Source organism: Acomys minous (assembly GCF_964271855.1).
Source record: "Acomys minous genome assembly, chromosome: 7".
Classification (NCBI taxonomy): domain Eukaryota; kingdom Metazoa; phylum Chordata; class Mammalia; order Rodentia; family Muridae; genus Acomys; species Acomys minous.
In genome coordinates, this window is record NC_140488.1 from 43,634,747 (window position 1) to 43,650,297 (window position 15,551).

Genomic DNA, 15,551 nt, shown 5'->3' on the forward strand with positions numbered 1-15,551 from the left:
TTTAGAACTATTTTCTACTGATTTTTATGAATAAAGAAGTACATGAAGTCTAAAACATAGGATTAGAAGGTAGAGGTTCATACAAACCCATTGCCACCTTCAACAATGGGCTCAACAAATCATTACACATGCTGATGCATTTTTATAGGCAACAGTGCCATCTTGTGTTAATTTCTGTATAAACTGGTAACAGCTTGGAGTGACTAGTGTAGTTTTCAATTAACCATTGAAGCAAAGTGCCTCATGGGCACTAAAGGAACTGATAAGTGATTTGCAAATGTCATTGGAAAGGAAAAACACTATAAAGGCACAAAATGTGTGCTGGAAGCAAAGAGTACTACATCAACATGGCAGATCAGGTCAAGCTAAGAAAGGAAGACAGATTTATAATCACTGCCTGTCTGTATCTAGTTTTCCAAAAGTTAGAGATGTTCAGGGAACAAGTCTTCCATAAAGAAATAGAACATTTGGAGTTGCTCCTTATGTAACATGTGAATAATGAAGTAAATTTATTTACTAGGAAAACCATATTTGGTACATAACTTTAGGGAGCAAAACAAGCTGATTCAGCAGAACAACTTTTTCAATGTGGAAACACCATGAATTGTGGTTGGCTGTAACGTTTATCCAAGGTAATCCCTAGAATAGCTAGATTCATAACAGTTTTGGATAATCGGTGTCAAGGAACCATCAGTAACATCGAGATCCTTAACTGGGATGGGTTTGTATGCTTAAAAAACATGGCAGGACTGGAGAGAGGCAGATACTTTAAGAAATATAAATCTTATCTGCACATACTACATATATGAGTGAACACCAAAGTCCACATTTGCTCTTGCAACTTAAGGAGCAACCTTCAAATATATGCCATGTTGAGAATCATCTGTGGAATGGACATAGGAGTTCAGTTAGAATTACAGAACAGTGTTTTCATGGATCAATTTACATGAAAAATTTAAACCAAAATAGTTATCATTGCTTAGATTTTAAAATTTACTGCCATGTTCTCTAAGCATCAGATTGCCCATAGTTTCATATCGGGATCTAAAATTTTTAAAATTGTTATGGTTGCAGTATTTTTGTATAATAAAGCAACAACCTTTATTATAAGGGCATTAAAAGTAATCAATTGCCTGAGAAAGGAACATCTGATGTACCAATATAAATGAGCATGGTTTTACACTTATGCTGAACAGAGAGACAAGGAGCCAAAATTATATGATAAATCTTTAATTAAGTTGATACTGGTGAATTAAAAAAAACATTCAGTGTGAAGATGACAGTTAAGGAAATAAGGTATCCTATGACTATTTGTAATAAAATGTTTAAAATAAAAAGGTTTTGAAAGTCCATTGGCTTTTTGTAATTGAAGAGAGGAGACTAAGCAAATATTCTCTTCTTAGACAAGCAAGCCCACAGGAGAATAATTCTTACACGAGAAGCACCAGGATAATAAGAATTGTTAATTACTTTTGGTATTTTTTTTTCTCAAAACTGTCAGGACCAAGCAATACCGAGACATAAAAATATGAAGACGGGGCATCTGATCATGAGTGTCATGGGAACTATTAGAACAAGAGATCGTTTCATTAGATGTGATAATTTGATATGCAACATGAACCACTAAAATTGTGATCACTTAAATGATCTATTTGTTTTTGCTTTTGTTGTTGTTGTTTTTTAGTCAGATAAGAACTCCCAATTAATTTGCTTTCGGTAGGAACTCAATAAAAGGATACATTCTCTGACATGGAGATCTTGCTCCCTATGGAGCAAGCTTTCTTACATTTTCAATACCAGATCGCATCTAAATGACACAACATTTTGGGCTAAAAGGCTGTTTACAGGATATACACATTCTTTCCTTACAGAGCAAAATAAGATTAATATTCTTTTTATTAAAAACCTGGGGTACAGTAGGATTAGTAGCACCATGAAAAAGAATTCTTCCCCAAACTGCAGTCTATAATTTTACTCAGTATGATTCTTCTTTTCATTGAGAAGAGAAGAATGGCATTTGATGTGCCATTTTAGTAACTTGGCAAGAAATATGAACTTTGTCTTAGAATCCTTAAAGAAAGTTATTCTGGACCCCAAAAGTATAGTCACTTCCCCATTTCTTTCATAAGAATGAATGGAGGCCTTGCTTGGGCACATTGCTGAGGTACATGTGAATCTTCATGGTTATTAGTCAGCACGCCTTCTTGGTCACAGGGTATATTAGCACCATTGGTGGCAGCAGTGGTAAAGTTGGGTAGAGTGAGTGAATCACATACAATAATTATATATAATCACATTAAAAAACACAAGGAATTCTTCAGTATGTTATGTCCTCTTCATGCATACTTGACATCGGCTAATACGTGTTCTCAAGTCTCCTGCTTTCAGTGTCTCTGACTGAGGTTTACTAGGAAATTAAAAAAAGAAAAGAAACAATTAGGTTTAATTTTACAATTTCAGTTCTATACACGTTTACTATTTACATTTTATTATAGGTATGAACTCACAGCTAGATATTCTCTTTATGTTACGCAGCTTTCCCAGAGACTTAATGGTTTATTTTCATTTTAAAATTCTCTCTCTCTCTCTCTCTCTCTCTCTCTCTCTCTCTCTCTCTCTCTCTCTCTCTCTCTCTCTCTCTCTCTCTGTGTGTGTGTGTGTGTTTGTACACAAGTATACCTTTCACAGCATGAATGTAAAGGTCATGACAAGTTGTGGAAATTGGTCCTCTCCTTGTACTGTGTGGGTCCATCAGGCTTGGGGGTCAAGTGTCTTACTCTGCTGAGCTATCATATTGGCCCTTAACAGTTTAATAATACATTGATTTCTATGGTTTTATAGCCATTACTGATCACATGTATTCAAATAATTTTGTTGTCTTATATTCATTGTATATAGTTATGAGTTCCATAAAGACATCTTCAATCAAGTTTACCATATACCTTCATCCCTACACCTTTCCCTTTTTCCCATCATTTCCATAGTTCTTTCCTTTCCCTAGACAATCTTATTCACACTTGTGTACACTTGATTTATATGCATGTCTATGTGCAAGTATGTCCATGTACGTGTGTGTGTGTGTGTGTGTGTGTGTGTGTGTGTGTGTGTGTGTAAAATACTGGATCCAGACATGAGAGAGAAATTAGGGATATTTGTCTAAGTATGGTTTATTTTGAATGTCATGTTTTTTGTGTCATATAATTTAATTCTTCATGGCAGAATAAAACTCCGCTATATATCTATACCTCATTTTCTATATCTTTTTAAAAATTATTTTATTTTTGTACATATACATTTATATTATTACATTTTCTATAACTTTACATGCATTTTTGTGACTGTTTTTCCCACTACTGTTATCTTCATATATTTGTTTCTGTTTTTTTAAAGATATCTTTCCTAATATTCATAGGATGGGAGAAGTTTAGGCAATTGATGAGCAATTCATGGTAAAATATCATATAAAATGCAAAGAAAGAAGCAACACATAAAAGTAAAGACAAACTTCAAGATATTAAACTATTCAGAGACATGTGTTGTTTTATATTTTGCTATACTTTTTTCAATTTTTAATTTTTAATTTGTTCACTTTACATCCCAATTATAGCCCCCTCCTTCATCTCCTCCTGGTTCCATCCTCCCTTGCTCATACCCCATCACTCCCTTAGTCCTCAGAAAGGAGAGCCCTCCTCCCCTAACATTTGATCTCAGCCTATCAAGTCTCATCTGGACTGCCTGTATCCTCTATTTTTGTGACATGGCAAGGCCGTCCCACCAGGGGGAAGTGATTACCATGTGAGTACCAGAGTCTATGTCAGAAGTAGTCCTTACTCTCCATATTGTGGGACCCACAAGGAGACTGGGATGCTTATCTACTACATCTGAGCAGAGGGTCTAGGTCCTCACCATGCACGGTCCTTGGTGCACTGGTTTCTGTAGAGACTATTTCTTAAAAGACTCGGATGAAGCCCCTGAAAACACTCTTAGAAAGAGTGAGTTTGGTAGACAACACAAATTATAGTTTCAGCTCTTGAAATGGTCTCTTTTTAGAAGACCAACTCCTGATATTTTTTGTTATTGAAAGGTTAACACTAAGCCGCCTGTAACCACACTTACCTGACAATAGTAAAGTTTGTTTATTTTTTTCAGTTTGTATTTTCACTTGATTTATTAATCTTTTTTATTAATTTATTCTTGTTACATCTCAATGGTGTTTGTTTCTTTATTACAAGTTAGGTACTTATAGAGAACAAGCTAAGACTAAAGAACTCAGTCCAGCAAACTCCCAAAAGTTACTGGGGATAAACCACTCATCAATAGCATCTCTCTTCCCTTCATGGTATCTATGAAGGAGGATTTAGGCCTGAACTAAAGCCATAGGTGACTTACTTGAACATGTCTGACATATCAACAGTGGCCAGCCAAAAACTGTAAGAATTGGCATAGTAGTTGCATGTCCCTCGCCCATGACATTCGATGAAGGGAGCTGAACGAAATTCTTCCAAACAGGAACCAGGAGAGGCCAGGGCTTGGCCAGAGCCTTCTGCTCCCGCACTTGTATGCTGAAAAAGATAAGGAAATATTCCACACCATATATGTGCTATAATACTTTAGTGATTAGTCAAAAATATGCGCCTAACGTGGCCACAAATTAGAATATGGTGAAGGGAACCAGCACGGAAGGTAAGAGAACAGTATCCGCATGAAGAGCAGGCAACAAAAGTAATGGGCATGTTATAAAAATGTGGGAGAAAGAACACAGTGCTTGAACAGAGGTTACTTAAGATTCAAGCTTCTTATTGCTATGCAAGCGAGAGTGATGGCTCAAGTTGGGATAAATGTATATAAGTTGGAAGGTCAGCTGGGATGAGAAAAGCAAGGATGGGCGTTTCATACCATCATGAAGGAATAACCAATCCACAGAGAGTCCCACCCCTGAGGACAGTGAGGAATCTGAATAGTCTGGCTGTGAACGGCAATCACCACTGCTGGTGCCTCACACACTGCACATCTGGTAAAGAGAAGGGAGCGAGAATAAGAGTTACAAAGTGAGGATGTACGAGACAGCAACCATGCTTCTTCAGAAGCCTTCCTATAATGGAGGCCCTTGACAGTGCCCTCACCGATCAGAAGAGGAGAAAAATGCACTTAGAGAATTGTTTTTGCATAAGAACTGTCTTCCCACATGCATAATACATTTATGGGCGACAACTGTAAGCCTTCTTTCAAGACATTGTAGAATTACAGCTATTGCATTTCCATTTTCCATTGTGACATAAATTTGCATTCGTACTCGCTGTAGTCAATGTTGTAATTGCCATAGGATTTGGCTTAGTGTCCTCTCCATACTTGCTGTCAAAGTGCCCAACGGGAGGTAGACACTTAGGACAGCTATGACTGTGGTAAGAAGAATGTCTAGTAAACTGGAAAAGACAAGAAGCAGATATTTTCTCAATCTCCACCCAGTATTCTTCCTCCAAAGGACATTACTAACCATTTGGCCATATTTGGGTAAGTACAACAGAACCAGAATGGCTGGGCAGGTGCCCAGGCAGTGGGAGACGTGGTTGAAAACTATAAAATAAGTAAAAGCAGGCACAGAATAAATGCTGTTGCATATATCAGAATTTTAATACAGAGCATGAGGAAACATCTTGAATTATGGTGGAGGTTGATTTAGCAACATTTATCTGCATAATGCATAATACATTATGGAAACTTTTACTCCATGAAGAGGAGACTGAAAACAAAATTTTCCTACACACTTGCATGCTATATGTGTTTTACACACGCACGCACACACACACACACACACACACACACACACACACACACACACACACACACGAGAGAGAGAGAGAGAGAGAGAGAGAGAGAGAGAGAGAGAGAGAGAAAGAGAGAGAGAGAGAGAATTTGCTACTAAAGTCATACTAGGCTATATTTTTGTATTCAATGCCAAAGAAATTGGACTTAGTAATGATTCCTTCCCTATGGTTACTAGAATCCTGTATCATGATCACAATAAAATTAACACTATCCAATATTCTCAAATGATTGATTTAAATTATTGTTTCAATGTGGAAAAATCTCAGGAAATCTCTGTTAATGGTACTAACATCTATTCCTTACTTTAAGAGTGTGCCAAATATCTATTACTTCAACTCCTAATTTTTGTTTGTTCCAATAATGTGATGCATGCTTTTCACCTGTGAGATCTAATCCATTACATTAGGACCACAGCAATACCATTCAGTGTAACTAGTCTCTACTTGATGACTGTCCTTATGCAATTCAAAAACATTGATAGCCCCTTAACCTTCCTTGAACTTTATCTCAAGTATTGGTTGAGGTGTGGTAGTACTGCTCATTACAGTATACCAAATAAATACTATGCTATAACTTGGCAATTAAAGCATTCTACTCTCTGTGCTCAAGCTAACTTTCTATAATTTTTCTATAAGACTTTAAATACTACATTTTAGACTCATTTAATATTACCCATTCTCATTTTCTTTCCTTACTATGACTTTCCCTTTATAACTATATGTATATCTAGTTGTTTTCCAATCTACCAAAGACAGATCAGTTAAAAACACAATTCTTTGAGACAGATATTTCCAGATTTCTCCAGTTAGGATTAAAATCCTTTTCTCTATACTTTTCCCATTTTCAAGGTGATCTTTTGTAGCATTTAGCCTAAGCTGGATGCTTACCACATTAATAAAAATATATTCAGGTATATTTGCCCAGTGACTAGATTCAGTTCTCCTTATATTAAAATACTTGTCATAGGACTTAGACAAAAGACGATCTAAAATAAGCGGAACTGGGGAAAGTCGAAGCTAAGCCAGTGCCTCACCGACTAATGAATGGCTGGATGCTCTGGCCCTTCAGGGGCTCCATGCTCATTGGCATAGGCTCTGGGGTGGAAAGCCAGTAAGAATAGTCATTTCTTGAAGCAAAGTTGCAAACATTGTTAATGTTGCAGAACATAAAAGGCATGGTACTAAATCGACGAAGGCAGCTGCCAGCTGTCCCTAGGAAAGAATTGGAAAGAAAAAGATGAAGGAATGCATTATGATGTTTTATTTATCCTAAAGCCATTAAAAACATTCCACAAGGAAACTTGTGCATATCTCTTAGATAACAGGTAATAATTTTTAAATCCTAAGATTCACTCATTTTTATCATTTATAAGGTCAAGAAATATTTTATAATGTATGCAGATTTCATTGTTATAGATATTTATGTATTTCCCAGTGCTGTTTTAAATTGTTTATGGATCCTACAAACAATGGTGACTATTGGCAAACATCAATACATTTTCGAGTACACATAAAGGACATACACAAAGTCTTTGCAGAATCTACCAATGTCTCATTCCACGCTGCCCTCTTTCCTAAGATATACTCAATATGTGATCTTGTGTGATCTAGCAATCTCTTCAAGTGTATGCATAATGTTAATAAAATTGCTGACCAAGACAGACTTAGAGATAACCAAAAGGGTAAGCAAATATAGATGAAGGAAAAATTGCATGAAGAACAAAGAAAAGGGAAGTCAAGATTAAATTGGCGATTAATCCATATTCCCAACTTCAGTGGATTGAGACATCCTTCATCCCTACAAAGTTAGTAAAGCACGTCTCTATGTGTCTGCAGATGTGTTTCCTGATACTAAGGAAAGCCCATCCTGACTGTGGATACCATCCAATATGTTGGCGATAAAGAAGAAAAGAGAGAGAGAGAGAGAGAGAGAGAGAGAGAGAGAGAGAGAGAGAGAGAGAGAGAGAAGAAAGACCATTAGCACAAGTTTTCAAAGCACAAAGTGAGTAGATCTGCTCTTCCACACCCATCCACAAGAGGTTGTGAGGAGCCCCACCATGAGTGGTAGGAACCAAACTTGGGTCTTCTGTAAGAGCAGGGCATGTTGTTAACTATTGAGCCATCTCTCCAGACCCTCCAAAATATTTCTTAATGAGTTTATTTAAAGCAATCCCTTTGAATCTAAATTATTCCATAAAATAGAAGATGAGTGATGAGTGATGCTGAAAGGGGGTGTGGAGAAGGTAACTACCTAAAACATAGGTCAGCTATAGGAGAAAGTACACAAGAGAAGCAAGGATTTGAAAATTGGGTGAATTCTTTATGTGTCTGAAGTTATATATTTCCCTCCAACTGAGAAAGTCTGATAAGGCCATACATAAACAAAAGCACTTGGAAATTATAGGTCTGAATTAGTTGTAGGTGGTTCTTCTAACATGTAATTAGAATGTGAGAGATTTGGGATGGGCTCATGGGTCTTTGCAAAGATTCTTAGCTTGGACGTCATTGATTTAGTTGGGAAAAATACACAAAATTGGCTGAAAGAAAAGTGATTGAGTGAAGGTCACATGAAAGGGAGTGGCAACATTGCACGACTGAAAAATGGACAAATTAAGAATTGCCTTGGTTTGTGTTCAAGTCCTCAAACTGTCATTTATTACTTGTGTGGCTTTTATTAAGTGATTTAAGCCCTTAGCCAGTTTCTTTGTTTATACATTGGTGGGAAAATGTTTGTCCTCTTTGTTTGATCTTGTGAAAATCAAATTAGACAAAAGGTTTGATACTGTTATGTATACTATACAGTACCTTTCAAAAAAAAAGCTAATTTATTGCCTGATTTAGTACAGAGTGTAAATACACCAGGCATTAGAGAAAGTACCATAGTGATAGGAATGTGGTGTTGAAACAAGTCTGTGCTATTGGCTGCCCATAATGATAAAGAATCACTGGTTATAGTCTCAAAAATTTTAAACCATGAAACCATGCACTTCAAATACTTCCCATATGCCAAATAATAAGACCTTAATAGATTACTGGTTTTCAATTTTTCTTTTCTCCTTCTCTAATAAAGAAATTCCAAAATTCAGCTTGTCTCTTCCAGGGAAGAGCACACCAATTGATTGTCCAGTACCAAAAAGTCAGCCCTGAAAAGGTATAAACAAGTTACATTATATGGACTGAACATGTTATATTTATGCCATGACTCCTCAATTTGAAAGCCCCAAAGAATAAAGTTATATATTTGGTTCGAGGTCACTCTAGAACCTAAGAAGACTTTCAAAATAAAAACAAATGCATAGAAAAAATTAGACGCCAATTATCTTACCCAAGTCTTGACCATGGGCTCTTTTATTTCCTTGTACATACAGTAGAGAAAAGCCATCATAGATATGAACTGTTCCTTGTGGGCATTGTGGTGCCTCTGTTGTCTGACTGTGGCGTGTGATGAGGAATCCATGGGTAACAGAGGTGGTTCCAGGTGGACCTGGAGGTCCTTGTAATCCATCTGGTCCTGGGGGACCATCCAACCCCCGGGTACCTATTTGTATGAAATCATTTACATACAAAATTAATTAAGCTCTGAGCCACTATTGTGCCTATTAACAAAGCATAATTACTTAATATGATTAGTTAATTTATTCAATATTTGTAAGGTGTCTATAAAAGCATTGTCAGATATAATGGTCAGAGAGACAAATGAGATTTTTTTTTGCCTTCAAAGATATTTAAATGGTTTATTTTCTCCTGGCATTGGCTGAAGATAGTAAGCACTAGCATCCTAGAACAGAATTTTAGACTGGAAGAAGCAATCACTGTGGAAAGCCAGCATGGTATCTATTCTCTTGCTACATTAAAGGAGTTTGAATCTTATGACCAAATTTCAGCTAGCTGTTTTGTTCTTCAACAAGAAAAGTATAATTCCCATAGTTCTTACAGCTTCAGTGCTGAAAACATTTTCCTTTCAATACAACTGGAGAATTATTCTGAAGGATACTTGCTTAGAAAATAGGTAACACATTCTTAAAAACCATCCAAAATGCATCACTTTAATATGCCACTGGCTCATCTTTGCATGAGCTCATTTAAAAGTTTTCCTTGTACTCAAGCGTTTAACTACTCTGTGTATTGATTTTTGCTTTTAGGACACTTCATAGCAATGCCTGTAATAAAGATGTCACTAAATTTGTTTGTCTGTTGGTTGGTTGCTTTTTGTTTTTTTGAGACAGGGTTTCTTTATGTAGCCTTGGGTGCCCTGGATTCACTTTGCAGACAAGCTGGCCTTGAACTCAGAGAAATGCTTGCCTCTGCCTCCTTGAGTGCTGGGATAATAGGTGTGCGCCACTGCACTTGGCTAAGATGTCACTAATTTGTTCGTTCTCTGGAAACACAAAGTTACTGAATCGGCGCGTTGGATCTAGGAAAGCCTACATATATCACCACTTTGTTTTGCTACCAATGACACTTTTTTTCTAACACACATTCTTTATGTTTACATCACCTTGTTTTATATCTATATTGCTTAGAGTTATTAACATATTTAAAATCTATTGAGTTTATGATCTTATATTTTTTGAGACAAGGTTTCACTGTGTAGGCCTGGTTGTCCTGGAACTCACTTTGTAGACCAGGCTGGCCTTGAACTCAGAGATCTGCCTGCCTCTGCCTCCCAAGTGCTGGAACTAAAGGCGTCCACCACCACTGCCTGCCTGACTTTTATTAGCAATCATGTTAGTGTATTTTATTTTACAAGTTTAATCAAATTCTTTTGGGAAGTAGGTTGACTTCAAATAGAAATGGAAGAAGCTGATTCTCAGTACTCAGGAGGCCTGCCATGATTTGGGGGCCAGCCCAGACTACTTTGTAAAGACTGAGCCATATTGAGTTAATAAACAAAACAAGAAGATGAGATATATTCAGCAAATACCAAAGCTAATATTGCGAAGAGCATCTAGTAATGAACTGACTTAAAAATAATCTGCATATCAATGTGTCTTCTCAGCATGAGTTTTCACCACAATTTTCAAAGTTCTCTGGTGATCATTTAAGCTTTCTATCTGCATTTACTGCATTCTGCGGGGGAAATTATCTTCTGTAATATCACAAAATGAAGAAACATTCAAACATCATTTTAATGTAGTTAATGGATTTAAATAAACACACTGAAAATTAGTTGTGTGGAGTTGGTGATGTGTCTCAATAGTAGCCTGCCCAGCACACTCAAGCCCTGGCTTAAAACTGCCACTGCAATAAAATAACAATAACAATAGTTAAACAAGTCATTATTTTGAGTCCCTGTAAGAATATCTTGGATTTCCAGTACTTCCTCCAGAAGGCACACAAGCTTGTATACAAAAAAAAAAAAAAGAAACATTTTTATGCTTGTCTGGTATAGCATATCTTTTTGGATGTACCTTCCTATTTTTTTCCCAGCTTTGGATTTGGCATTTAGCCATGCTCTTTCTATAAGTAGAAGGATCCAGAGTGTCCTAGAAACCTACAAGTAGAACATTATGATAGGCAGATTTGGGCACAGGGGTCCCGCTCAAACTAAGGCACCAGCCAAGGACAATACAGGCCATAAACTTCAAACCCCTACCCAGATCTAGCCAATGGACAGAACACTCTCCACAGTTGAGTGGAGTGACTTTCTCACGTACTCTGGTGCCTCACCTTTGACCATGTCCCCTGGAGGGGGAGACCTGGTGGCACTTAGAGGAAGGATAGCAGGTTACCAAGATGAGACTTGATACCCTATGAGCATATACAGGGGGAGTTAATCCCCCTCAGGAACAGTCATAGGGGAGGGGAATAAGGGGAAAATGGGAGGGAGGGAAGAATGGGAGGGTACAAGGGAGGGGATAACCATTGAGATGTAACAAGAATAAATTAATTAAAAAAAAGGAAAAAGGGAAAAAAAGTTATCATAGCTCCAAGCACAGACCTATATCCAGAGGACTTGAAAGCATAAGCATCACAACCAGAAGCACTGTTTTAGTCATTTTACCTGGCTGTCCTGGCAGACCTGGGTCTCCTTTGCGCCCTCCTGCACCATCAAAGCCTGGAAGTCCATTGCGTCCTGGATCTCCTGGAGGGCCAATTGGTCCTACAGAAAAAAAAATGGTTTTAACACAATCAAGCCATTTAAATTAGCATGCCCAGAAGAGTTAAAATAAGTCTGGTTGGGGCTAAAAGATGTTTGGGCATAGATTTTTAACATTTTCAAGAATAGGGCAAATGCGATCTGTGGTGGCCTGGGACTGTCGTTGTCATTGCTAGGACTATCATCAGGGGCATTTTTTTTTAACATGGAAGTAGCAAATCAAGGGAATGTTCTCAAATAGATAATGTCTTAAACAATGATCTACAAAGGTACCTGGTAAACCCTGAGGGCCTGGAAGTCCTGGTGGACCTTTTAATCCAGGTTGGCCAGGAACTCCTGGAGGACCAGGATCTCCTTTGACTATAATGCTCTGTCCTGAAGGACCAGGCAACCCAGGAGGACCTAAGAAGCAAAACACATAAAAGTGAAGGTGATGAAGAGAAATGTAAGAAGAAACAGATGCCAAATTGGCCTAATGTCAGAAGATGAACTTGGACAAAAATAAAATAAAAGTGCTTAACTGCTGCTACATCAAACAGAACTGCAATTACTTCATCAAGAAAATTAAAACCAGCCCATGGCAGCCTTCAGGCCCACCATCCAGGAGTTCCCTCATCAGGGTGGAAAATCCAGACTCACACAGCTAACTCCACTTCCATGTTGAGAACCATTGTTCCCCTCATCTCTAACCAGAAAGCCTAGACTACAACTGCCAACTCTTCGCCAATCCCACCCATCGCTGCCATATTCCACTGTCCCACTGTTTAGGCAGGACCATAGACTCTTGTTACCAACTTCGCCCTTTCCCATGACCTGAAGACTGTCATTCTCCGGGGAGTAGCACTAGACACAGGTCCTCCTTCCTGAATTCCCCACCCTGCTTCACTCCTTCTGGTAGGGATCCTAGACTTGTATCATCAATTTTATTACCTTCGACTGCTTGAGGATCAGTCCTGAGAACCTTCCCCCAACATTCCTGAAGATATATTGTGAGGATCTTCTAACTCAGTAGAAGGCCTATTTGGGTACTTCAAAAATTCACTTAGCTTGAGCTGAGCTCAGGCTACTTCTGAAATCCCACTTAACATCAGCACTGAATTTCCCAAAGACTAAACAAGAAGCCTTATACAGCTGGTCTCTCCCTTGATAACTTGGAGTTATAGAAAACAGAGCTTCGAATATCCATTCAGCAAAAGAGAGGCAATAGTTCCATACCAAGAAACTAGCTACACTAACAACATAATTCCAGATGTCAAGATTCTACCACAGATATACAACCACATATAACCTAAACAGTAAGTCTCTGCCAAATATGAATACTCCTATAATAATGTTCCCTGAGATAAGTGTCTCAGATGATGCATAAGACAGTATTTCAAAATAGTAATAATAAGAATTATCAAGAAACTTGAACAGGTATGAATAAATTTTGTATGAATCTCTCAAAACACAGTTAAATAATAAAAAACAATTCAATATATGAAAATAGAATTTAAATAAGGAGATAGAGTCCCTGACAAAATGCCAACATTAAATAAATCTTGAAATTAAAATCTTAAAAATTCAAAAAAATCAGTTGGTCCAAGTGAAAAAGAGAATATTTGGTCTTGAAGAAAAAGTAGAATAATCTCAGACCCTCCAAAATTTTAAATCCAAAAATTCCCAGAAAGGAAAATACAGGAACTCTGGGACACTATAAAAAGACCAAATTTAGGAAGAAGATGTATAGAAGGAGAAGAAACTCAAATAAAATCTACAGAAAATATTTTGAACAAAATCATAGAATAAAATGTCCTTCTTCCAGAGGTCCTGAGTTCAATTTCCAGCAGCCACATGGTGCCTCATTACCATTTATATTGGGATGTGATGCCCTGTTCTAAAGTGAATGTGTACATGAAGATAGAGTATTCATATACATAAAACAAACAAATAAAATACTTTTTAAAGTCCCTAATATAAAGAAAGAGATCAAAGCCCAAGAAGGATACAGAACACCAAATAGACTGGGCTAGAAAAGAAACTCTCACAACACATAATAAAAAATGGACAGAATTAAAAAGGGATATTGAAAGTTGTAAGTGAAAAAGACCACATCACATAAAAAGTCAGAATAACCGCTGATTTTTCAATGGAAACCATGAAAGTTAAAATGAATTGGAATAATGTTATTCAAGTTATGCAAAACCAAAAACACTAGCACAGGCTACTATTTCCACCAAAACTATCGGTTATAATAGGAGAGAGGAAAACTTACTATGATAAAAATATATATTTAAAGAGTTTTATGACTCATAAGTTAGCTTTACAGAGGATACTTCCAGGAATACTTTGGTCAGAAGAGAAGGTGAAAGATGCCAAGCACAAGGAACTGATAAATAAATTTCTTAATGTTGAATGAAAAAAGCTTTATAAAAACATCACAAAACAGACGGGTGAGGTGACACACGCCTTTAATCCCAGCACTCAGAAGGCAAAGGCAGGTAGATCACTGTGAGTTTCAGAGCAGCCTGATCTACAAAATGAGTTCAGGACAGCCAAGGCTACACACAGAGAAAACCTGTCTTGAAAAATAAATCACAAAACCACAAATTGTCAGAAATCAGTGTATACTGTTCAGTAATAACTTTTTAAAAATATTTTTTATTAATTTATTCATATTACATCTGGAAATAGAAGGATCCAGAGGGTCCTAGAAACCTACAAGAAGAACATTATGATGGGCGGATCTGGGCCCAGGGATCCTGCTCAAACTATGGCACCAGCCAAAGACAATACGTGCAGTAAACTTCAAACCCCTACTCCGATCTAGCCAATGGACATTAATCATTTTTAATGTTCTCAATTTTCCAATAAAGTAACATAGATTCATAGAACAAGATTCATCTTTTTTGTTGCCTCCAGGAAACGTATACTTAATGACCAATGACAGATATTATGTTAGGGTAAAAAGATAGAAAAGGTATGCTAAGAAAATGGATCCACAAAAAAAAAAAAATAAGCCTAGTGTAGCTATTCTAATATTTGGTGAAATGCATCAAGAAAACAAAACTAATCAAAAGAGATAAAAAGGGAAATTTTATACTCACTAATGAAAAAAAAATCCAACAGTGGATGAAGCAACCCTAAACACATACGCATTAAATACAGGATATAAATGGCTGAGACTAGGCATGTTGTTAGAGAAGAAGAGTAATCATCAGTCTTATCCTGCTGTGAATCTTGTACTCTACAAGCATGACTGGCCTGGCAAAAGATGCACACAGATGCAGTAGTGACATAAACATTGTTGTAGTAATCAAACTACTTTCTCCTTGAATTTAAGCACTGCCTCCCAAGATGAAACCCATCCCCGGCATTATTATTGAGCCAAGAACCTATGGCTAAACAGGTCATACGTTCCAGGGAAGAATCTACTATTAATCTGCTAAATACAGTATTAAACTGATTCCTAAGGATTTACCATTATATCTGTGGATTAATTATTGACCCTCATCAGAGGAGGTTCATTTTGAAGTACACGTTGAACAACACAGTGATACAGAAACTGAAAAGTGAGAATAAGAGAGCAAAGAATGCTCAGCCATAAAAACAATATTGTACATCATATATCTCCCCACCGAACATTC

General features: G+C 37.1%; 1 protein-coding gene across 1 annotated transcript in view; it reads right to left on the reverse strand.

The window, feature by feature from the left end:
• Positions 1–1,214: 1,214 nt before the first annotated feature.
• Positions 1,215–15,551, reverse strand: part of COL4A5 (collagen type IV alpha 5 chain) — a 187,789-nt gene continuing 173,452 nt past the window's right edge. The window contains exons 45-51 of the mRNA XM_084790971.1: positions 12,199–12,327; positions 11,830–11,928; positions 9,151–9,363; positions 6,860–7,037; positions 4,897–5,011; positions 4,390–4,562; positions 1,215–2,407 (exon numbers count right to left, since the gene is read on the reverse strand). Coding sequence (XP_084647097.1) covers positions 2,326–2,407; positions 4,390–4,562; positions 4,897–5,011; positions 6,860–7,037; positions 9,151–9,363; positions 11,830–11,928; positions 12,199–12,327 — 989 coding nt within the window. The 3' untranslated portion in view covers positions 1,215–2,325. The remainder of the gene's footprint in view (positions 2,408–4,389; positions 4,563–4,896; positions 5,012–6,859; positions 7,038–9,150; positions 9,364–11,829; positions 11,929–12,198; positions 12,328–15,551) is intronic.